The sequence below is a fragment of the Lutjanus erythropterus genome, chromosome 14 (genome assembly GCF_056507025.1).
Source record: "Lutjanus erythropterus isolate fLutEry1 chromosome 14, fLutEry1.hap2, whole genome shotgun sequence".
Classification (NCBI taxonomy): domain Eukaryota; kingdom Metazoa; phylum Chordata; class Actinopteri; order Lutjaniformes; family Lutjanidae; genus Lutjanus; species Lutjanus erythropterus.
Genome location: NC_139330.1, coordinates 12280774 through 12306203, shown reverse-complemented (window position 1 = coordinate 12306203; position 25430 = coordinate 12280774). Strand labels below are relative to the sequence as shown.

General features: G+C 41.1%; 1 protein-coding gene across 1 annotated transcript; it reads right to left on the bottom strand.

Annotated features, from left to right (window-relative positions):
* Window positions 1-1377: 1377 nt before the first annotated feature.
* sack1ha (scaffolding CK1 anchoring protein Ha) lies at window positions 1378-15241 on the bottom strand. Its single transcript, XM_084735874.1, has 6 exons — window positions 14953-15241; window positions 11535-11986; window positions 11261-11425; window positions 7973-8097; window positions 3366-7350; window positions 1378-2626 (listed from the first exon to the last, which is right to left on the bottom strand). The coding sequence occupies exons 2-6, from the start codon at window positions 11976-11978 to the stop codon at window positions 2615-2617; spliced, it is 4731 nt and encodes a 1576-aa protein (XP_084592000.1). The 5' UTR covers window positions 11979-11986; window positions 14953-15241; the 3' UTR covers window positions 1378-2614.
* Between the last annotated feature and the right edge of the window lie 10189 nt (window positions 15242-25430).

The window sequence follows — 25430 nt, the reverse complement described above, 5'->3', positions numbered from 1 at the left end:
ATGGGAACTGTATATACAATATTAACAGACTCAACAGTTAAATTTACACTATTGCACAGATGGAATATTGATATTGCACATAGAATGATGATAATACACCTGATTATTGCAAGCTGAAGTTAAAATTCACCTGCATGAAATCCTGAAATTGCACACTGAATGATAATACCCTTGATTGAAGTGCTAAATATTGCACAAAGAAAAAGTAAAAATCACCTGTGTGAAATATTGCACAGTACGAAGAGTTATGAGCTCCAAAAGGTGCTAATTTTTGTTGGCTTATGAAGGGAACAATTAAATGTCATCCACCCAAACTGAGAAATGTCAGAGGTCTCATATATATTTTCAAGAATATCATTCCACTTTAAGTTAAAGCTGGTCTGAGGTGTTTGCACCAAGTTCAAACATATTCCCATGAACAACAAATCTTGATGATTGTTGTTGAATATCTCTGTATAAAATATTTATTTGAAGATATTCTATCATTTGCATCTGACACCATTACATTTAATATAGTTGCATTGACTGGTGTGACTGGTGGTCATTGCTCCTCTCCTCCAGGTGGAGGCGCTGTAGAACAAACAAACTGAGCTGATTTTGTGAGGGTTTCTCATGGAAACCAGAAAATAAAGCAGCAGTGATGAAGCTGTCGTAAGATGTGCAGACATTGTTGTTGATGTTGTGTTTTGTCCCAGCTGTTTGTTGAAGAATAAAAAGACTGGGTCCCGCTGTATTACTCAGGCTGCACTACAGCGTCTATTCACAGGCGCGATCCCACTACTGAGCGGCACGGGGGCTTTGACCTGCTCCGTGTCCGACCTGGGCCGGTGCACCCCTCCTTAGACGACCTGGTGCTCCCGGGCTTCCCCAGGAGCACCATATCGATACCGAACTTAGTGCGGACACCCGATCGACATAGTCCGCTGCAGCTCAGAGCTCCTGAGCTCAAACGATCCGCCAGCCTCAGCCTCCCAGTAACTTGGATTACAGGCGCGCGCCACCGCACCCGGCGAGGAGCAGCTTCACTCACCGGTGTTTTAACCTGTACAGACCTGACGTCATCAAGAAGCGCAGTGACATCTAGCGACAAAAAACTGTAGCTGCAGTGTTGGCGGCTACCCTGGTGAAAAATAAATTATAGTATACTTGAGTGCAGTTGCAGTCAGACTAATCATCAGCATGCTACTTTCAAACAATTAGATTTGTAGTAATTTTAAACATCATAGAAAAGCACAGCTTGAATTGCATGTTCATGTGCTAGACGTTCATGGTTTATAAGACTAATGCCAGTAATTTATTTTTAATACCTTTAACTATGTATAAAAAAACCCCCTTCCTTTTGCAACGTCAAGCACAAAGAAGTCAGAAAAACACAACCTCTTTTAAGGAGTTTTATTTACAAACGGCAGGTATTGCTGTATCATAAATCTATTCTAAAAGAGTAACTTTTCTAATAATACCACACTTTTATGCAAATTATTTACAGTTGAAGAATTTCTTGTTTCAATGTACAGGTTTGACAAGTTCTGATTTTTTAAAAAAAGGCACCTTTTCAGAGACAGTTAAAGGGTTGGTTCAAGCAAATAACAAAAAGTAAGATCATATTTTGTCACTTTGCATGTATCTAAGGCTTTACATGACCAAAAATTACATTTAAACACTTTAAAAGCAACAAATCTTTTCTTGTTTGTTTGTTTCACAAATCATCTATAATCAATACAAATAATTTGGGTGAGCTGATCCAACCAGGTGCAGCTTGAATAACTGACTCTTACAGGTAATGATCAACAGAAAAAAGCAACAAAAAATAGAGTACACTCTATGGTGTAAAATCATTTACACATTAATATTGTAGATACATCACATTTAAGATGCTCTTCTGTTTTTGATTCAGATTACAAACCATTAAAGTTACAATTTATTTACAGCAGAACAATAACAGTCCTGCATGGATGTGGAGTTGTATATTATATATCCACTTGTTTCAAAAACGTACATAATTATCAACATCTTTGTTTAACATGATTGTCAAATGCTACAATATCAACGACAGTATATTACAGTTTTTTCAGACTACTTTAGATGATCTATTTCACTTTAACATCACATTTTGTCTTAAAACCAGCTGACATTAATGTAATGGCTGTCAGTGCTGCAAAAAAGGCAAGGACAGGCCTCATCATAAAAACAACTTGTTGCAAACATTGCACTTTACCCATGCAGTCAGTAAAACATATTTGATCACACACACACAGTCTCAGTCCATGTACTGTTCACACTGGTAGCAACTTGATGATTCACCTACAGTAAAAATCCCTTTGTTGGTCGTGGCACATGTAGTTTGGACGTCAGGTTTGTGTTTTATCCTTAAAAATTCAGTGCCACCGATACTGATACAGGTCCCCGGCCTCTTCTTTGCATGATATGCCTCGTTTGCAAAGAACCCGCGGTGAAATCACATTTCTATTAAATATCTTTGATGAAAAAAAAGTCTTGGTCATCATTTCAGCTTTGTATTTCCTTTAGCGTCTTCCTACACATACCAAAACCATAATAAACTAACTAACCAACTGCGTATGCACTGTTTATCCTTTCAACTTTCTCTGGATCCCCTTCAAGGTCCCATCTGTGAAAATACAAGAGACACAAAACAATTTAGTCCAGGGGCCACAAAGTGTGCATTTAAATGAGTAATAGGAACAGAGGTGTTAAAGGGACAGCAACACCAAAGTCAAAAATACAAGTTTTTCCTCTTAACTGTAGTGCTGTTTATCAATGTAGATTGTTTTGATGTGAGTTAGTGTTTTGGAGATACTGACTGTACAGATATTTGCCTTGTCTTAAACATAATGGTACTAGATGGCTCTCTGCCTGTGGTGTAACTATTTATTTAAGCAATATTACACAAGAGGGTGTGCTTTAACATCATTATAAGCATGACAGGACTGATAACATTAAGGCACACCCTCTCATGTTTTATTGCAATTATACAACATTTACCAACAAAATGTATAATAATCAATAATCAAAAATGTATTTATGTTGTGGGGCAGTTTTCTACCCCGTTTCGCATGGAAACACATGGTGTCAGACAAATAACTGACTATGCTGATTTGAGCATCTGTTTTAGTGTAGTTTGATTAGTTTTTATTTATATGAATGTGTTTTTTATTTATCAATATATTTAAGTATTCTTTACTGTTTTGTCACAGTAACATTTTATCATTTTAGCTCCCTCCTCAGAAAAAACCCAAATGATACCAACCCTAATAATGACCTGTTAACTAGTGAGTAGATAAGTAGCACTATAGGCCAGAGGAAAGTTTTTGATTTGGGGGTGGACTGTCCCTTTAATGCATTCATACCTCAAATCGACTGTAAACTTTCCTCTCCTTCCTCATGCTCTGGATCCTCTCCAGCAGCTTCTCACGTTCCTGGTTTGACTTAGGCGGCACTCTGCTGAGTGACCTGATCCCTCTTTCTTTCTCCCTTTTGGCATTTTTGTCAGCTTCGTCTTCTTTCTCGTCGTCTGTGACAGGAGCCTCCTTGGTAGCCTCGCTCCTGCTTTGGCTATTGGCAGAAATCTGCTCTAGAAGCAGCTTTGTATCGTCTCTGAGGTTGCTGCTCGAGAGCACGTTGGCTGTTGATGACTGGTAGCGAGACTTTGGCTGCTTGGACTGTGGTGATAGAGGAACGACTTCATCTGGTGTGATCTCTGGTATTTCGGAGCCGTTATTTTGCCTTACTTGGTCATTTGTTTTCTCACTGCAGGTGGATTCCTGTGTAGTAGTTTGGTTAACCTTATTTGGGGCCTCAGTATCATCAGACTTTTCTTGGCCTGCCTCATTCTGATTGTCTATATCACTGTTTTCAGCAGGTGCAGCTGACTCTGAGAGGTGGGTTTCAGAGGTCACAGATTCAGGTGTTTTGCATGTCAGATCTGAGTCTGCTGGGACTTTTGAGGTAGGCTCAGTTGGACTACAAGTTTCTGCTGCTGTAACCACTGTAGCTCCGTTTGAGTCTGTTGTAACCTGCCTTGGAAGAGAGTTAGTATCTGAAGGGCTGGGCAGAGAAGCCTCAGGTGACAAAACTGATCCCACTGACTCTGTTAGAGGAGAACATGATGCTGTTCCTGCAGGAGAGTCGGTCACAGACCTTGTCAGGTTAAGTTCAGTGGGATGGGTCACTTCTCTTGTTGCATCTTGAGGAGATGCTGACTGGGAGCCATTAGGAGTTAAGTCTGGATGGACAGGAGAGCTTGTTTCTGCTGGAGAAGGCTCAGGCACAGGGTCGGGTAGGGAGGGAGTAGGAATAACAGTCTCATTTTCATCAGATCTGGACTTACTTTCCAGATCAGCTACATTAGGTAAACATGATTGAGGTGATGAAGGGCTAAGGCTAGAAGGTGTGCTGTTGGCTTTGACATCTTCTGATGTTGCAGGAACCTCCAGTTCAGAGATATGTTCTGATTCGGGAGCATCTTCTTCTGAAGCTGTGGGAGCACAAGATTCTTCAGAGTCTGTCTTTGTAGTAGACTCTAATGAGAATGTGCTTGGCTCTGATCCAGCAGCACATGCGTGTAGAGACATATCAGATTCCACATGTGTAGAGTCGACTGCTGAAGGGGACTCGGGTGACGTCAATTGGGAAATAGGATCTAGATGAGGTCGCACTGACTCAGATTCTGCTTGACTGACAGAAGTTTCCTCATTTGATTGGGCTGCAGGGCTGACAGCTTCCTGTGCATTTGAGGACAAAATGCTGGAAGTTATGGTTGAGCTTGAGTCTTCTGGGGTAACTTTAGAGGAAATTGTCCCTGCTAAAGGACTTGGACTAATCTGTGAACCAGAGTCCGGCATAATGTGATCAGATGAAGAGCACTGTACTGATTGGTTTGAAGGGCTAAAGTCTGATCCAGTGTTTTGTTCAGACAACAGTGAAGGTGAGGAGATGCTGGTTTTAAACTGAACCGATTCTGGTTTTTGGGTGTTTGAATTAGCAGAAGATGGTGGTAGCTCTACTGGACTGAGCATGAGCAAACTAGACTTCTTTGAGGTAGAATCAATGCATGCACTTTCATCAGTACCTTGTGCAAGAGAAGGAACTTTAGCAGGAGCAGTGTTCGTTGGTGTTGGTGGATCACTGGGGCTACTCTTTTCTACAGCAGGATTTGACAGCTTTGGTTCGCTCTGCAGTCCTTCTGATTCTGCAGAAAGAGGCAGAGTTGCTGGTTGTCTGTTCTTTGGCTCTATCTCCTCTAAATCTTTACAGCTTTGGGTGGTACTGGGATCGTTCATGACCTGATTGTCCTCATGAGCCTTGTCGCTGGCATCTAAAGATGGACTGACTGATTTGCATGCTTCTTTGGATACTGCTTTCCCTGCATCCTCTGCAGATGAATCCTCAGATGTTGTAGTATCTGCCACCTTTTCTGCAGTTTCTTCCTTTTTAGCAGTAGTACTGTCCTTTGGTTCAGTCAGTGGTTTCATCGGAACCTTCTCTTTGCTCTTTTCAGCTTCTGCAGCCTTAGCAGCTTTGCGTTTTGCTGCCAACTCTTTGAAAAACATGAGTCTCATATCAGGATCATTCATATCTACAAATGGACTGGTGAACAAAGATTTTGGTGGTTGATCAGTTTTGGCCAGCTCTGCTACAGAAGGCTTGGGTCGAGGCATTGATGGTGAAGAGCTTGGTTCCCCTACATCTTGCGGGTTTGATGACCCTTGTGACTCAGGTTTTTCTGAAAGATCCTTTGAATTTTGGTCCTTTGATGAGTCTTTATCATCTGCTTTACTGCTGCCATCATCTGGTTTGGATGAGTCTGCGGCAGAGTTATCAATAGTGGCTGACTTCACATAACGGCTCCATTCAAAAGGTTCTCTTGCAGCAGACCTCCTGAGAACCTGAGAGGCAAAAGGTTGCTTTGTTTGTTCAGCCTCATTTTTGTCATCTTCCTCATCCTGTTGAGCAGTGTTGGTATCTTGAGAAGTACTCTGCTGGTCCAGAGAGCTGAATAACAGAGATGATCTTAACCTAGAGCCCCTTGGCACTGCTGCATTGTATTTCCGACGGAAGGACTCGTCTCTACGAAGAATGGCAGTCTTTGGTTCCTTTTGCTCTACCTCCTCTGTCTTTTCCCCTTCAGTTGTGGAGGATGATTCTGAGGGTGTCGGTGTTGTTCTGGTTTCTGCCGCCACTGCTGCAGGTTCATCAAGCAATTTCTTTGGCTGCTCTTGTGCAGTGGTTTTGGCATAACTTGGGATCTGGCTTGCCCTGGGTATTGCAGGTATCTTAAACTCCCTGACATTAGGGATTTTGGGGACTGAAAAATCGATGCCTGGTGCTGTTTTCTGTATGAGGTTTGAGGGCTCTTCAAAAGCATCTGAAACATTAGGTGGTGCCAATGGCAGGCCTTCATCTGCTGGATTATCATATGCACTGAGGTATGAGCTAATCCTCCAGTCTCTCAGCCCCCGTTTCACCTTAGGATCCTTGCGGTCAGTGTGCTCTGGTTCCTGGAAAAACTGTTTCTGTTCAGTGGGATTTGAGGAGGTGGGAGACGTTTGACAGGCAAATGGCTGGCCTAAACTCAGCCGTCTGGGGCGAGATGAACTAAAAGGTAAATCTGCTGCAGGTGGTAACTTCTCCGAACCCTGGTCAAAGTCTGCATGCCTGGTAGAGGATAAATAGTTAAGCACAGGGTCAAAGTTTTCAGGTGGTTCCATCTCTTGTGGTAAATCCGGTTCAGAATACTGATCTGCTACATTATAGCCTTGGTTCCAGAATTTGTCATAGGCACTGTGATCCGCTTCTTTTCCTGGTCCTGGATACGGCTGCTGCCCCCTGTGAAACGGCCTTCCCTGGCTCTCAGGCTCTGGCATTCCCTGCTGTGGCAGGAATGGGAAAGAGTATCTACCATGACCACCTTCAGCATAACTGTGACGTTTGAAGGCAGGATCCATCCTGGAAGGGCCGTGATCAAAAGAATGCTGCGGTGTAAGCCTGTTGTAAATTTCTCCAGGGCCGTGCGCATATTCCTTCCTTTTAAGGGGTCCCATTCTCCGATCCACATCCATACGTTCATCATAGGAGTGTCTCGCCCATTCCTCTGGATGAGCGGCGTCCAGAGATCGAAATTTCCATGGCTCCCTGTACAGTGGAGTTCTTTCACTTGGGTATTGCCTCTTTTGTAAAAGGCTAAACTCTTCCATTTGAGGGAGCATGTTTTCAATTATCAGCGGCTCAGACTGAGCAAACAGAATGCGAAACTCTTCGTCGAAGGTTGACACAAGCTGTCCAAGGAAAAGGTGTGCCATACAGCGGTGGAGCTTCTCGAACGACCACATGAAGCTGGACAAAGACAAGACAAGAAGTGGAATTAGTAGAAGCACTTAATTCATGGCATGTCAGTTTATATGCATACAGAGACAAACTGAAAAAAATAGGGGAGGAACTGTACACGTATTCATCCTTGGTTCATTATGCCCTGTGACCCAAATCCTGGATCCACATATTTCTACATATATTTTATAGTTTATTATATCAGTCACATTGTTATTAAGAATCTGTAGAAGATATGATTTTGTGGCCTGTCCTCTTCTAGGTCTCCATGGTGGAGAGGAGGTTGTATGGCTTAGGTCAAACGGGCAACACCAAGTTGTTCAACATCCTCCTGGATCCACATTGTTTACATATATTTTATGATTTTGTGTATCAGAAATTTACTTAACTGCTAACAGTGAAAATGGTGGACAATGTTGAGTGTTTGAAATGTTTCAAAATAAATAATATAAATCTTTTTTTTTTCAATTTTTGCTGCTGTAACGAAAACATAAGGATCCCTAAAACTGAGGTACATACAGAATAATGAACTCTGTGTACTGTCCCACCCCTAAAATACATTATAAATCACTCAAATCCTTATTATGTTATGAGTTATGAGGTGTAGAGGTTGTGGCTTTCTGTAGCTCACCTGTAGTTTCCACTCAGCACAGCCCTGCAGTCTGTTAACAAGAAGCGATCCATCATCTGACCTTTGAAGGACTTTCCTGAGCGGCAGTGATACGTCATGCCGGACACTGTTCTCACACGTAGAAACTGAAAGACACAAATCAAATCACACAAAAATTAATATAATGTAAGCCCAAGCAGCACATATAATGGTCTTAATGTTTTAATTGTTATCCAAGCTAGGTGGCAGCATTGCATTAGCACTAACACTTCCTACACAGGAGATGGAAAATGGCTGCATTTCAAGTTCCCTTTTACAGTAATATGCAGTGATTTCTGTTAATGGGGAAATGCTTTACTGACAGATATTTGCTGTATACATCAGGCACAATGCATATCATGTAACATTAGTGTGCAAAATCTGTTCACATGGCTTACTTTCATCAAACAAAGCAAACAAGACAGAACATGAACATTACATTAGAAGCACAGCACAGTGTTACAGGCACACAAAGTACATATACAGTAAAAGAAAACATGTAAAATACAGCTAAAAATATACAGGGAAAAACATCATATGCAGCCTAGAAGCTGCTCATGACGTAGGCTATAACATGCGAGATTAACATTTCTGGATAAAGAAAGATGAAGGTTTTATTAGATATCTTGTTCACAGTTGTTTTCTCAGTAGCTCTATAATAATAGCATATAATACATTTCTAATAATAGTTTTCTCAAGTTAGCTGGAAGTGCATGTCAGCCACGTGACGTCTGGAAAGAAAAGGCTGTTTTCTTTATTTGTATGATTGAGTCACTTCTAGCAACAGCAGCAGTGTGTGTCTGTACTTGTGCTTTTCTTCAGAAGTTCTCCTAATATGGACGGAGCAGGACAGGTCTATTCTGTCTTTTTGTTAGTGTCAACTAATGCCATGACAAAAAGACCAAAACAAACCGTGTGTTAGTCTGCCTGAGTACTTTGTGACTTTCCTTTTCTGTCTGTGGCTCCCAGCTCCAGATCCTGGATGTAAATCTTTAATAAATTAGGGTGTTTTCACATTAGGCAGGATTTCTTCCTACCATGTTCGAGTACAGCGCTCACATTAATAATGTTGTTCTTTACCTGAGTACACTTGCATCATCATCACCTACATAGTATTTGTTTATGTTGTTGCTATGGTGTAGAAAAGCCTGCCAATCGCAACATCCCTATGGCAGTCTACTTCCTTGTTTTGGCACAGTCTGCTTTCACACCTAATGTGGACCGTATCCAAGTACACATGGACTGTACTTGAGATCATCTTTTTAAGTGGACCTGGGTATGAATCAAACGTACAGAGCGTTCACACTCATCAAATAAACTGGACTTTGGGGCCAAGTGCACTTGAATCCAGGTTTGGGTCTCTAACGTGGAAGCCCCATTAGTCACAACACAGCACAAAGCTGGGCTCTGTAGTTTCCAGAGAAAGTTACTCAATAGAGCATTTGTTGGGGACTATTATTCAGCTAGAGATAAATACACATGTGATGCTCTAGTGCAGTGGTTTTCAAACTGTGGTCCAGTGCCAACGGCAGACTTTGCAAGGTGAAGTAATAGAATATTTTAACGTTTATACAATTATTTGGAAGTTGAAACAACAAGGAAAGAAATAGGGTCGGCCTTTTTGGCTACAATTCATAGCCAAAAGGCTGTTTGATCATTGATTGACCATGTATTTTCAAACCTAAAAACATAAATAAAAAATGGCACAGCAGGGATTCCGTAAATTGAAAGTCCGTTTTCTAATGTGCATTAATTGTAGGAGGGGGTCCTTAGCATGAAAAAGTTTGTAATCCCTGTTCAAGTGAGTATTTACAGTCGATGTTTACAAAGACAATATTTCTTCAATCTGACTGAAATAATTCTGATTAGAAATTTTAACTTTACTGTGTACATGGATGCTAAATAAAGTGATCCAGAAAAACATGTTTGTTTGGATGCCTAAGTATTAATCAAACTTTCTGACATGTCCAAACTCACTCTGCCCACAGGGAAGCATCTAATGATGCCAGAAATGTAACAAAAGAAGAAGAAAAAGTGGCTCTGCTCTGCCAACCGCCAGCAAACAAAGAATAACAAAAAGCAATTCCACCCTATAATTTTGAAAACGGACCCACATCGTGTCCTGGGAGCGATATTAGCAGCTTTAAAAATTTGAAGGTTTCTAACAGAAAAGTTGTTTCTGCTACAGACCAGTTCTGTTTGTCCCTGACAGAAACTCATTGATGTAACCTAAAGTTATGCCCATGATGTGCACACAAAAGAATTAATTTATTCCAACCAGAATGAGAATAAGACTGAAATACTTATCCTGTAAGTATCTAAAAACCTACTGCGACATCAGCATATTTCATGTTTTTCAGCTTATGTAGTCAAACTGTACTCAAAGTGAGATGAACATCAAGGTAGTTAGTTAAATGTTATTGCATTCAAATTTCACTTGATTTTTTTTTTTTTTTTTTATATTTAAACTTTACTGAATTGAAAGCTGCTGAGTTGAATCATGAGTCATAGACACCTCAGATTCTTCAAGTTGAGCTGTGTTTTTGTTTTTGTTTTTGTCAGTCAGTGTGCATTATAAATGAGGGGAAGCATCAATATTTATTTATAATTTTATTAGCTGGTGCACATGTGACAACATGCGCTGGTGGTTAACTGAGGAGAGAAGGTGAAAGCGGACGTTGGAAAACAAGTTTCAGCTCTTGTTTTGAGCTGTATCACTGTACACGCAGAAATGCAAAAACAAACCGAGCTTCTAAATCACCACAAACCACAAACTAACAGATGGAAGCGGAGAAGAGTTATAGAAACCAGGGACGTGCACAGACATTTTGGGAAGCAGAGAAATCTCAGAAGCTGTTTTGATCCCAGTCTGGCCGAGTTCGCTGCGAGCTCTCAGTCCGGGAAGAGTCGGCTAGAACTGCTCTAAAATCTAGCATACGCACAACGCTATTGGCTGCTGTTAACGCCAATCAATGTCTGAGACAAGTCCCTTTATAAATGTCGGTTTTGCAGGAAACAAATAACCAAAAAGCACTCCGCTAGCCGTTTCATGGCAACTTTGAGAGAATAAATGACTTGATAAACAGCTGTTGGGCACCATTAAGCGTAGAAAGACTTTTTCTCCACACTAAATCCTACACACTGATCCATTAAAATATTTAAAGTGATTAACTACTTCGTGTGTGCAGCCTTTTTGCTTTGTTTATTGGACTGAAAATTACAACACAGCTTTACCACAGTGAAATAGTTTTTCAAGGACTTTGTACTCACTTGAATGTTCTGTATGTTGACTCTGCAGTTGGAAATCATGTTGACGAAGTGATGCACATTCTGCTTGTCTAGAAGGATGTAGACGGCAACGTTTCTCATGGCAGCATTGAGGATATCGTGAAGAATGTCAACGTCAGTGAACATGTCCATCACAATACCAATCACCTGAGGAGGTAAAAGACAACCAATTCAAAAACAACACCGTCAGGACAATGAGACTTCAAAGACAAGTTTGACAGGGAGTATCCATCTGTAAAGAAAGTGTAAGATGTACCTGCTGAGCGTTCTTGATCAGCCGTCTGGCCTGTTCCTTGATACTCGGCATGTCAGGCTCAGGGGGGTTGACCAGAGTGGTGACCTCCGTGGGCCCGATGAAGTGATGCAGCTGAGGCCAGCCGAGGTCCAAACCCGGGGCGTCCAGGTCGGAGTGAATCGGCCAGTAAGTGTCCGAGGAGCCATCTCCGCCATGCTCCAGAAAACGTTGTTCAGGTTGGTTGATCTGCTGTGGGAGCTGAACAGACTCCTGGATATACAGAATCTCAGCTGACGACAGGAAGTCCACCACATCTGCTTTCTGGAGGAACTGATAGTATCCCTCCAAGTCCTCCTCAACCAGGGCGTCTATAGCCAGGCGGTACTCTTCCCGATAGTGAGGAGCGAGGTAGTTGGGGTCCAGGGGGTTATCCCCGGCAGAGGAACACTGAGAGCGACGTGCCATACTGTAGTCTGAAGAGAGAACGACACACGTGATGAAGTTACTGTCTATAGTATGAAACACTTGACTGAAAAATCTGCAGCCATTTGACTACCAGTTAAAGGGTAGTTCAGATTATTTGAAGTGCGGCTGTATCGGGTACTTATCCATAATCAGTCATCAGTCGATAGAGGTCAGCATGCCTCCAGTCTGGAGAAGCAACAGGAATACCAGTGCTGCTGTGGACAGGGTCAGTACTCTAGCCACCTAAAAATGTCCTCTTACAAATAAATCAATATCAGTTTAAGTGTGCACTATATTTAGAATATTTCCACTGCTTTATCTTGCTGTCAGACAGCCTTTTCCAACAGGAACCTGCTGTTATATAACCCAGATATTGCTCTCTTCAAAGCAACCAGAATCACTGAGGAAAAACAGCCATTTTCAGTAATTTTACCACGCAGAACACAGGAGTTTCTGGTCTTACGCTGCCTCAATCTGTTGGTTTGTTTGTGTTATTGTGTGGTTTTAGTGATTTAAAAGGTAAGTGTGGAGCCACCAAAGTCACACAACAGCACAAACAAACCAACAGATTGAGGCAGCGTAAGATCAGAAACTCCCGTCTTCTGTCAGGTAAAATCACTTGTTTTTGCCAAAGGAGTCTGGTAGCTTTGGAGAGAGAGCTTCCCATCGGAAGAGGCTGTCTGACGGCAAGGAAAAGTAATGAAAATATTCTAAATACAGGGTATACTTAAAATTGCTATTCAGTTTTTGAGGGGTTAAAATACCTTTTGTTGTTAATCCTGTCCACAGCAGGACTTTGCTTGGCTTCCTGTACCGGTACTCCTGCTGCCTCTCCAAACGGGGAGGGGGGGGGGGGGCATCTACTGTAAAAGTACCGCATACAACCACACTAGGGCTGCACGATTAATCGTAAAAAAAAGAATCACTATTTCGATATACATCTATGCAATCCCATTTCTAAAAGATGAGGATTCACTCGCTCCTATGGGGCAAGCAAACCACGTCACAAAATCCCTGCTGCCAGATTACACAAACCTCAGTAAGGCAAATGTTATACGGTGCATCGCCTTTCTATTTTTTTTTTTTTTTTTAACGTTCAGCAGGATTTAATTTAATTATTTAAGTGTTCAGAGGTAAGAGAGAAAAAGATAATTGAGGTATTTTTGTTAGAAGAGACTTTTGAGTCCAGCACTACAATAAATCCAAACAGTCCCTTTAATAGTTAGAAATCATTTTTTAAGCAAAAATGCTGGTTTCAGTTTCTCAAATGTGAATATCAGCTGTGTTTATATGATTATCAGAGGTATTATATTGTGATATGATCACATCCAGTACGAATAATCACAAGCAACAAATTATTGAAAACTAATAAAAGGAGTTACTTCAGTTTTTGTTTCATGTTTGACAGCTGCAGCACACAACAGCTGTACAGACTTCATTGGACTGATAATTGCCTTGTACTATCTAGTATTTGTTTTTTGCAGGATACATTTCCTGGATGAGGGTATAAAACAGGGACAATCAGTCAGATTGACTTATATTTTGAGGTAAATATGCTACAGATAATCAATAATATGAAAGTGTGAAACATTGATTAGTCCTGATTATTCTCTTAAACGTGTATTACTGATTAAGTCACTAGTGTTGATAGGATACTGCCAGTGTTGGAAAACCAGAGGGAAGAGGTTTTGTTTATAACTGTTAATAGCCCGTTCTTTATTCAAAGATTTGGATCAAAGATTTTTTCCAGCATTCAAAACATATGTGAATAGCTATTGTTTATTTTTTTCACCTTTCATAACTTTGCTTGCAAAACATGAAATAAGTAGCTAATTAATTTAAAGCTGCAATGATTAACCTTTTTAAGAAAACAAGAAATAGACATTTTGATTTCAGCTTCTTAATTGTGAATATTTTTAGGTTTCTTTACTCCTCTCTGACAGTAAACTAAATATCTTTGCTATGGGCAATTTATCTCAGGAGATACAGAGTGTAATTTGGAAAATAAAGGTCATATTTTAAGAAAAATCATGAAATTTTGATATTGATACTGAAATTGAGATATGCAATATGATTAGTGGAAATAATCAGTTTTGCATTACAATTTTCAAGTTCACTGTAAAAAAAATAAATAAAATCACTATGATGTGATATTTATTGAGGTCTGCACCCAACAAATATGTTTTCTGCCATCCTGAGAACAAGATTTGTAGGCTAGATCATCTATGCAGCACTACACTTCCTCATTATAATGCTGTTTTCTCATATATTTTCCCCTTTTTCAAAACTGCAATTCGGTTTTGCAATTTGGATTACAATTTTATTGTTATCAATTGTGCAGACCTACTACATACATTAGAAAATAACAATTAATTCTTCTAAAATCTTAACCTCAGTAATGTTATGACATTTCCATCCATTTCTCCCCAGTACTACAACTCGTTTGACACTAAAACCCTCGAGTCAAATGTTTCAGTTCATTCTGTTCAGACCTGTATCTTTCATACCAGAGATACAACCCTCACCACAGCTCAGTTATAATACTATACTAGTACATTTTACACAATGAATGAGGGGAGATGGAAACTAACCACAGGATAGATGGGTTATGGGTGTGGCTTCTCCCTCTGGCCAAAAACCAAAGTCTCCATTTGCAAGTTCATGTGAAGGCACACATATGTGAAGATAAAACCCAGTCCGAGCAAAACAACTAAAACAACCTCTCTGAAAATACAGAATAACATAACATCAGAGAATAAGCTACACATTAAACAGCTGTTGGACGCGCGTAAAGTCCAATCCAGACATTATCTAACTTTTTTTTCACCCCCTGAGACCGAGATAACAAGTCAGAAAAGTTAAACAAACACAGGTAACTAACACTGTAGCGTAAGCCGATACGCGCTGGCCATAAGATAAACTTTATATCCTCAAACCATATAAACCCGCAGCTGCTGGTATCAACCTTACTCACCACACTTGTCTTCACTCGTCAAGGTTTTCGTCGGTTAAACTTTAACCCAGTCATCCCTCCTTCTCCACCATGTTTTTTTCTTCACAGCTGTGTGTGTCGCGCTCCTAGTCCAGGTGGGACTTGCCGAAAAGTTTGCTCTTACATGGCTTTTCCCCCGCCGTCACCCAGCAAAACCAGTTTATTGTCATGCTTGAGGCATGTTGGCGAGAGTGTCGAGCACACAGAGAGAAGCTGCTGCTGCTGCTGAGACTGTGTCGACTGTAAGACTGTAACCCCGCCTCGAGTTCAGCTCCTCTGTTAGTTCACTTCTGCTTCTGACAGCTGCGTGCATGTCCTGAACTCTGCACACCTCTTATCTGTCTACACTGATTATTATTACTCCTGCGACCACCCTGCTTAATTAACCTTATGTCTATGAATCATTTATAACTGATATCTTAATTACATCACAAAATCCTCACACTGTACTCTTATATATAACCCAACTTTATATTGAGTAATATCTGAAAAAATATTAATATTATATTCAGGTTTTGAAGGATTGCTTTACAATGTGTTTTGCTACAGTTGTTAATAACCTGTTTAAAAAAATGTATGCAAGTAACTTGATTACTTTCTGTTACTTTTGGATTACCTCTAACGTTAGTGGTTCGTCTGTGCAGCTAACGTTAGCAGTTGTTCTGTGCAGCTAAAATTGGTGGTCGGTCTATGTAGCGAACGTTAGCGGTTGGTACGTGTAGCTATAGCTGGCCGTTTGTCTGTGTAGCTAACGTTAGCAGTCAGTCTGTGTAGGTAACATTAGCGGTTGGTCTGTGTAGCTAAAATTGGTGGTTGGTCTGTGTAGCGAATGTAAGCGGTCGGTCTGTGTAGCAATAGCTGGCCATTTGTCTGTGTAGCTAATGCTAGCAGTCGGTCTGTGTGGGTAACATTAGCGGTTGGTCTGTGTAGCTAAAATTGGTGGTTGATCTTTGTAGCGAATGTGAGCAGTTGTCTGTGCAGCTATAGCTGGCCATTTGTCTGTGTAGCTAACATTAGCAGTTGGTCTGTGTAGCTAACAGTAGCAGTCAGTCTGTGTAAGTAGCAATAGTGGTTGGTCTTTGTAGCGAATGTGAGCGGTTGTCTGTGCAGCTATAGCTGGCCATTTGTCTGTGTAGCTAACACTAGCAGTCGGGCTTTGTAGGTAACATTAGTGGTTGGTCTGTGTAGCTAATGTTAGCGGCTGGTCTTTAACTTAGATGTTGAGACACGATAATTGAAAAATTCCCACCTAATGAAAGCATTTTTTCAAGAGATAATGAATTGGCCGCTGCCAGATTAGCTGGTTTCATTCAGACGTGTTATAATGTGTGGCCAATATGCATGACAGTATATTGTTTATTGTTATAAAATGTACTTTAAAATTATAATCCAGCTAAATAATCCCCATTTTTACTAAATGTAACTGTAATCTGTGACCCTGCGATCAGTGACCCTTTTTTTTGTATCCTATTTATGTAATCCCATTACATGTAATCCACAGTTCCACTCTAAGGGATTTCCATGGGGGACAGGGGATTTGATTTTCTCTAACCAATCACGAGAGACCAACGTCAATTTGAGTCAACACTGATGTGTTGCCATGCCAACATACTTTGTTTATGGGCCCCAGGTCTATTGTTGTGTAAGAGAGTGAGTGTGTGAGGGGTGGTTACGTTACATTAGTCAGCAATGCAGTGTGTAGATAAACTGTGTCTTGGCTCCCTCTACTCCTACAAATATACAGTATAACCCAACATTATTGATAAGATTAGATAAGATAAACTTTACTGATCCCACACCCTGGGATGGGGGAATTCAATTTTTTCTAAAAAATCACTAGATACGAGGGTCATTTTGAGTTGACAGTGGTGTTTTGCCACGCCAGCAAACTTTGTTTTTGTTTCTACAGAGCTCAACAGTGAGGTTCCAGGAAGTGAAAATCCCATTCATGTTCTGAATAGAGGATGTGAATTATTAGTCATAATTTCATAACTATCCAAGGTAGAATCGCCACAAGCTACGAGGTTGTGAAATGATGGTTTATACTCCTGTAGAAGCCACAACCTCATTTTTAGAAAAAATACATTTCATTAGTGATGTCGTGGAGAAGTACGACACCCACGCCACACAACACCCACAACCCTGAAGTGTAGCAGCGACATCTTTGATTGGCCGAGCTCAGTGTTACCATGGAAATGTTTACCAGCTGCATGAACAGGTACTAACTTAGTTGGGTAGGTGAAATAAATTAATTGCTTTCTTAACTCTGCAAAATACACTTTATTTAAATTCATCGGACAGACACAACTGTCTAGTCTTTCCAATGTTCCAACAACCAGCAACTCTGGTTTGGTCTAAATAAATCCTTAACTGACTGAGTTAGATGTGAAAACCATCTGGCTCTGTGATGGACAACCAGTGACGGATTAAACCAACTGTTTATGTATTCGTCCAATCGTTCGACTGCATGGCAGATGTGGAAAGCTCGTCCATCCACTGAGCGAGTATATACAGGTTGGCCTGTCTGGTCTCCCAACATAATATACAGTCTCTGGTCTGGCTTGTGTGAATGCTAACAAGTGTAAGTTAACATGTTTAGGGATTTTTTCTGCCTCCAGCTAAGCTCCACCCACAAAAAAAGTAATAATATTTACCAACACGGTTCTATAGCGGGCGTCATTGTTGTTATTACTCCTCCAGCTTGACAGTGGCGTTAATCTCGCCCTGTGGCGCTCATTGCCCAATTATTAATCCCCCTGCAATGCTCATTGTTTTTTTGTTTCTTTTTTTACTCGAGAAGTTGATGTTACGTGTCAGTGGAGTAGTCAGACTTGAAGGTCTGGACCCAAACAATCTAAATCTTACACACTGGACCTTTAAAGGATGACTTGTCAGACACTATTATGAAAAAGGGGTGCGCCTAATTATAGGCGTTAACAAATTACATCAAGTCACAATAAGGAAGATGGCTAGCAATAGATAATTAAATGTAATTCTTGAAAGCTATTACAGGATTTTCCTTAGTAATTATAGCACTGGAGATGACACTGTGAATAGAGTTAGACCCTCTTAAACTGTATGAGTCTCCTCAGTTTTTCTTATTTATCATTTATTACAAAGCCAGGGATTAATGACACCATATGGCCCAGAGACTCTGTCCCATTTAGCTGTACAAGGACATTTATGATTGCATGAGGCATCATCAGACCTGTATGGACTAATAAGGTGCTCTTAAAGTGGAAATTAGAGTGTTAGTATGATTAAAGGCCCAGATAACAATAAAGAAAACCTCAAACCTCTAAATGTAGTAATGATATGACAAACAATGGAGGTACTGGGTGAGGATGATTATCATAAAGACTTCCCTGCCGTACTTTGATGAGGGTGCAGTCGAGTAACATAAACAAAAGAGGTGGGACAAAGCCTCAGAGCTTCTCCTCCTGCCAACACGGTGCCAACATGCATTTGTTTTGTTTCTTTTCATGGTTCATTAACCATTTCTCTTGCAACATTTCTAATTTTTGGCCACAGACTGTAATGACATTACCTCACCAGACAGGCTGTGATGAATCTTTATCCTGTGGTTTTTAGTGAGAGTGCTCATGTGGAAACCTTGGTTTTGAAGTTGAAGAAAGGTCGTGTCCAGATAGGACCTTGAAGCACATGTTTTGTTAAACCCTGAAAGGAGAAAGAGACAGTGAGAGGCCGAATACAGTGAATTCCCTTTAATGGTCGTCCCACACCAAGACCTAAAATAGCCTCGCCAGGATGAAATCCGTTGTAACCAAAGTGGAGGAAGTGATGAAACGTCTGCTCAAGTGAAGACATGAAGACAATCCCACATTGTTCCCTTCAGGCAACACCCAAGGCACACAGAGGAGCAAAATGAACATTCATAGATAGTTGCTACACAACATACCACAGGGAAGCATTCGGCGCTGTGCTCTTTAAACCCTGCGGCTCTCAGGAAAACACGCATACGGTGTCTTGCCTTTTGGTTTTTTGATGGACGGATGTCTGATTACGAAACATCATCTTGGTCAAACGTTGAATCAGAGCTGCAACCCACCTCCTTCATAACACATCTCCAGGAATGTATGAATCAAACACACAAAGTGTAACTGATATGATTTATGTGATAACGCGGTGTCCTTCAAAATGAATCATGATTGTCAAAGTCGAACAAAGATGCAGTATCTCTTGTGGTTAACAAAGAGTAAACAAAGTAGATTAGATTATACTGACAGCTGTGGCTGCGTTGTAGAAGTCTGGCTCACTCAAAATACTAGGAGACACATTCATAAAGGTTAAGATTAGGGTTGGTGTTAGTATGCTTATGCATGAGTATGCCTGTCCAACATAGTCTTATTCACCTGGAGCCAGATTGATGACATATTACTCAGCAGGAAGGTGAGTAATTAATTCATTTTCAACAGGTGGGGCGGAACTAAACTTTGTCAAACCTACCACATCCTGTGATTTTCTTGACATGACTTTCTTGACATCCATCCATCAGTTGTCTTCCACTTATCCAGGGTGGGGTATTTCAGACATCCCTTGCCCCAGCAAACCTTTCCAGCACCTGGATATGTAATCCCTCTGGGTCTGGGTTCTGGGTCTTCCTTGGGGTCTCCTCCCCTGTAGGATGTGCAGGAAAACAACCATCCTGGATGGTGTTAAACCCTGAGAGGTGGATCACACTCAGATTTGGAAGGACACAACATGCAAGACTTTGGCAGGACATTTACACTGATGATGCTTCACGCTCAAACACAGTGGCAGTTGATGGACAGTGTTTCCCAGATGTTAAACTTGTAATGTGAAGATGTGGACCATATTATCATTATCATCTTGAATTATTTCCTCGGTGTATGTGTGTATCAATGTGCATATTTATTTTGTTGTATATTTTTACCCTATTTGGTAAAAATTGGCTAGATATTTTGAAAGAACTATAACTCTAATTTTGTTGTACGACCCTGTATAACGATAATAAATTACTGTGAATCCTTGAATCCTTGAAAAGCTCCAGGCTGAACCCAGAGACCCTAAAGAAAAAACTAATTTCAGTCACTCGTCATGACCACATGTGAGTATTGGAACAAAGATCGACTGGTAAATTAAAAGCTTTGCCTTCCAACTCTGCTCCATCGTCTCCACACCACAATGGTCCATGCCAAACACCTACATTACTACTGACATTGCATCAAGCTGCAAGATCCTGAGATACTTGAAATCCTTCAGTTCCGGCAGCAATTCACCCCCCCCCCCCCACCCACCCAGAGGAGGAAATCCCCTGGTTTGCAGCAGAGAAACGGTCTCAGACTTCCTTCCTTCCAGACAGATTGTTGAAGCCAACAGAACCACATCATCTACAAAAAAAAATGCAATTCTGAGATCCCAAATTTTGCAGTGCCATTGGTTTATCAATACACAGCACAGTTAGGCTACTGATATTTCAGAGCCATGCCAACTAAAACTACACAACTAAACAACCCTTTTGTCCCTGCACTCTCTCTATTACCAGGGAATATCACCAAAAAGAAAGACTGTGATCCTGCTGAAAAACCGTTGACAACTTCAACACAAATGCAGATGTGACAGATGCCAGCCTGAGAGGCTTGGGATTCAAACATTTTTAAAGTCAACACAGTGACAGGAAATGTTCAAATTCACATTTTCAGAACAGGAGAGGAAACACAAGGATGACTGTATGACTTCAAAAAAATAGTTGACCACAAAATGCTTTAATGATGAACTAAGAGCATAACTTCAATTGCAGGGTGGGGCTGGACTGGTGCTGGCAAGTCTTTTTTTTTTTGCGGGCACTACAGTAGCTGGTGAAGTTGTTACGACGGGCCCCAGTGCACGCTATCATGACGGGCCCTAAAGCACTCTATGTACTAGTTAGAGAACGGTCAGAGACGGTCGGTCGTCACATGATCAAATGGAGACTTGAGATTGGACAGCATCACCAGCCAAATTCAAATAGTCTATGTAGAATAAGCATATCATTTTTCTTCTTCCTTGAACACTGAGGTATTTCCCAGGTGGCAATTTGAATTGTTCACAAAAGCCTGTGTCCAACTCATTGTTGGAGGGTCTGGTCTCGTCTGACTCGCTTTTGGAGCCAGCCTTAAGTGACCATTTGAGGACGTGGAGTTTTTGGCTCAGAGTTAGCTTCATTTTTCTTGCTAAATACTTGTAAAACTAATGGCACTCCCATCAGCTTCAGCTGTACTGTACAAATACAAGCATGCTAAAAGGTTAAACCAACATATAAATGTTGTACCTGCTAAACAGCATGCTAGCTTTGTCTTTATGAGCATGTTGGCAAAGTGACATTAACATTTATTCAGAGTAAAGCCTGTAATATAAAGCAGACTCCATCTACAGATTATCAGTGTCCAAGTTTAAAAAATGTGGCCTAAAAATTGCTCTGCGGTCAGTAGAACTATTGGAACAGCTGCTGTTAAAGTACTTTTGTTCTTCAGTGCCACCACTTTTTTTAGGTGGGAAAGTTTCTGTTTATGTTTTGTTTCTGTGTCTCCAGGCTCTTGACATGCAGATAAGGAGAGAGCAGGAAGAGGAAGACTGTCACAGGAGGAGGAAGAGGATGAGAAAACAAAGGAAGAGGGAAGAGCAGCAGCTGCAGAATCCATCGCTGGACGCATCATTTGATGGAGCGAACAGGAAGTCTTAGCAGTTTCTCAAGGAGGTGAGATCATGCTTGCCTACAGGGATGATGAAGAGATTAAGAGGATGATGAATTAGCACAAGTCACTGGAGTATTACTTGTAATGTCGTGATGACTGGCCATGATACATAATTTGTAAGTGCATAACCCACCAGTAATTCAGCTGTGATGATAAAATTCATTCACTTGTCTAATTTGATTTTAGATCAGTACTGAAAATGAGAAAGACCACTCTTATCATTAAAGGGAAAAACAGGCTGCTCTATATTTGTCACTTGGAGAGGCCATGGCAAATTCCACAGATGACTGTATTCCCACAACATTTCGGTGTCTCTAAGAGATGCGCGTTTCAGCCGCCCCTTCATGGGGTTTGATGGCAGTGATCACTCTGCAGCTTTGTCAGAGGAGGCGGGGGGTTGTCACCTCACGAGTGTGGAGAGAAGCAGACATAAACACACAGGTGAGACAAAACCGCAGCAGCAGAGACAACAGGCTCTTGTCAGTGAGGAATGTATCGACATACAGCAGCAAGCAGGTGTGGAATGGTTCCAAGTTGTGTTTAAGGACAAGCACCTCTGCGTTAAAGGTATAGTTAGGATTATTTGAAGTGGGTTTGTATGAGGTACTTATCCAAAGTCAGTGTATTACCCACAGTAGATGCCAGCCAGCACACTAGAGTTGTCACTATATCAGAATTTAAACTTTGTAGTATTAAAAAATGATACTGGACACCTCTTTTGATAACGTAGCAAAAAGAAAAAAATGTCATCAGTGCAAAAAATAGTTATTTTATGAGTTATTTTCTTTTTTTTTTTTAATTAACATTCTGCACACAGTGCTAGTACATACAAAAACACTGATCAAAGTCTGGTTGCTGCAAAATGTTAGTATTCTATTGGTTTTAAACACGTGGTAAATACATGGTAAATGTATTTTACCCATCTAAAAGAATATCAGTTTAAGTGTACAGTATATTTAGAGTATTTTCAGTTTTTTACTCTGCCATCAGACAGCCTTTTCTTTGCAGGAAACCACTGTTATATAAGCCAAGTATCACCCTGTCTCACTCAACCAAACACCATTAAGCAAAATCAGTAATTTTACCTCACAGGACACAGGAGTTGCAGTCTAACCCTGCCTTAATCTGTTTGCTTGTTTGTTTATTGTGTGGACATCTGTGAATCAGAACTAACCTTTGAAAACACCAAAGTCACACAATGAACCAAACAAACAAACATTTAGAGGCAGTCGTAGACCAGCAACGCCTGTATTCTGCAAGGTAAAATGACTGATTTCACCTATGGAGTTTGGTTGAGAGAGTGTGCATGTGATATTTGGCTTGTATAACTGCGTTTTCCTGTTGGAAAATGCTGTTTGACAGCAAGGTAAAGCAGTGAAAATATTCTTAATGTAGCGTACACCTAAACTGATACTGATTGCTGCTGACCCTGTCCACAGCAGTAACAGTGCTTAGCTTCTGTGTTGGCGCTCCTTTTTGCTTCTACAAACTGAGTTTGCCAACCTGCATCTACCGTAGCTAATGCACTTGTTCAAATAGGGGCTGGCCCCATGGCACACAATGGGTTACCTGAGCAGCAGGTGTGTATTTGTATGTGATTTGACTGTCATTTTGCTTGTTGACTGTATTTGTGTATTTAGGAGTGCATTCTGCTCTGTGAATCAGTGAATTATGACAAGCAATTTGCACTGAGAGATTTATAACCTCCTTTTTAAGAATGCCCTTTAGACACATGTTGTTTCTGTTTGGCGTGCATGCATGTACTGTATGCGCTCCAGCTTGAGTGCACCTGCAAGCGTGTGTGCAGTCACAGTAACGTGCGTGCTTGTGTGTGGCTGTCATCGCGTGTGGCAGGTCGCTACAGGAGTGGCAGTGACTGCTCTTTGAAACAGTTGTGATCTGAGGTGCAGTAAAAAAGGAGACAGGAAAAATGCTATGAGGAAAATAGAATGAGGCCTTTTGTGACCTGTGAGATACATAACCAGTTCTGACCCCACCCAGAGTCTTGTTGGTTGAAGCATTGTCCGTAAGACATTGTTTACAGTTCATTGTTTACATTCAAAGAGTAAATTTACTCAGACTAGACGGAGAACAGCTGTCTACCATGATGTCATGGTGGCAGAAAAGCTGAGCAACTGAGAGCAGCAACTGTACTTTACATTTTACAACGTCGTCCTCCATCCTTTCGTTTCTTTTACTTGCCAGATTTCTTTCCAGTTCTATTGTATTGCATCCTGTGGCACTTCCTGCAGCCACAGCACATACTGGAACGTCCTGCATTGAGTCAGGGACACGTGTCTCAGGAGAGACATCACATCCCCCTCAAATACATCTTAGATGCAAAGACAACACAATGGCCGGCGATTTCCCCCAAGGCCTAAAGGGTGCGGCGGAGCAACTTAAACGAGAGCGACGCCAGACTGATGCAGCACACATCTGGATTCAATGATAGCACGGTTAATATAGGAAAATGTGCTTGACATCATAACGATGTCAGTCCTGATTTTTTGGGTGGTTCGGCTGCAGAAAGAAGCGACAGAGCAGAATGGTTAGATCACTTAATGCTACAACGTCCATTACTTTCATTACCCCTGCTAAACCAACTCCTGTTCAAATGACCATCCTTCAAATGCTAGATTATCATGATGTTATTTATAGATCAGCTTGGAAGGGTTTGCATCAGAAGCTTGATGTTCTCTATCATTCTGTTATCCTGTTTGCTACAAAAGCCCCTTTCAGAACCGCCACTGCACTCTCTAATCTTCCGTTAACCGGCTATCCTCACACACCCATTGTAATATTCACTGGTTTATGCTTACACACAAAACTCTCTTGGACTGTCTCCTCTTTACTTGTGTTGCTCACTGAAAACTACATCTGTAGCTGCCTATGACACTCGTTCTGCTCACTGTAGTCTGTTGAGAGTTCCCAAAACAAATGCTGAACTTGGTCATCCGTCATTCCAGGCTGCTGCAGCTAAAGACTGGAACGAGCTGCCAAAAAACAGTAAAACTGGATTCATCCCCAAGTGACTTTCTTGCTGACACGTGCAGCTGCTTCTTGACTCACTTACACATTCAAAACTTCTGTCTGTTGTCCCCTGCATGTTTCTTGTTCTTTTTAATACTGCTGTGTGCTTTTTTTTGTCTGTCTTGCTATTTGTTGCTTGTTTCACGCTTTTGTTTTTGCTGTTAGCCAGCTGCCCGTGCCTGTGTTTTAAACTGTATGTCCTTCATGTAATGCTTGTTGCGTGTGTTGCAGTCTTTTAACTTTTTATACTGTTCTAGTCACTGCACCCTTTCCTCAGGAGGCTCTTGCCTTTTGCCAGGCTCCTGCTGTAAATAAGACTTTGTGCTTAATGACCTGCCTGGTTAAATAAAAGTCATATTGCAACTGACCCCAATCCTGGGACTTGTTGCAACCGTCCCCAGTCTACCGTAGGACATTTATCACATTCGTGCATCTTGTTTGACAGCTCCAAGGTGACTTCCTTTCATACTTCCAGTGACCTTTCAGGTTGTGTTGTTTGCCTTTGTCTTCATGTGGTTAGCTGGTTTGTGGCAGTAAAGTTGTGTTGGCACAGTCTCAGGGAGCAGCACAACAAGCTGCTGAACTACTAAACTGTGCCAAGTTAGCTCTCGGGGGTGCCAGGAATAGGCTTTTACTTTTATATAAAGTGTGGTAGGTTACACAGAAGAAAACAGCAGTTCTCTTGTTCAGATGCTCTCGTGGAAATGCAGTGGG

What these genes read in the sequence shown, in the direction of transcription:
- sack1ha (XM_084735874.1), bottom strand. Translation starts at nt 11,978, where the DNA reads ATGGCACGTCGCTCTCAGTGTTCCTCTGCCGGGGATAACCCCCTGGAC. An exon ending in TCAACATACAGAACATTCAA is followed by an intron (nt 8,098 to 11,260) that starts GTGAGTACAAAG and finishes TGTGTCTTTCAG; the next exon opens with TTTCTACGTGTGAGAACAGT. An exon ending in GTGCTGAGTGGAAACTACAG is followed by an intron (nt 7,351 to 7,972) that starts GTGAGCTACAGA and finishes GTCTTTGTCCAG; the next exon opens with CTTCATGTGGTCGTTCGAGA.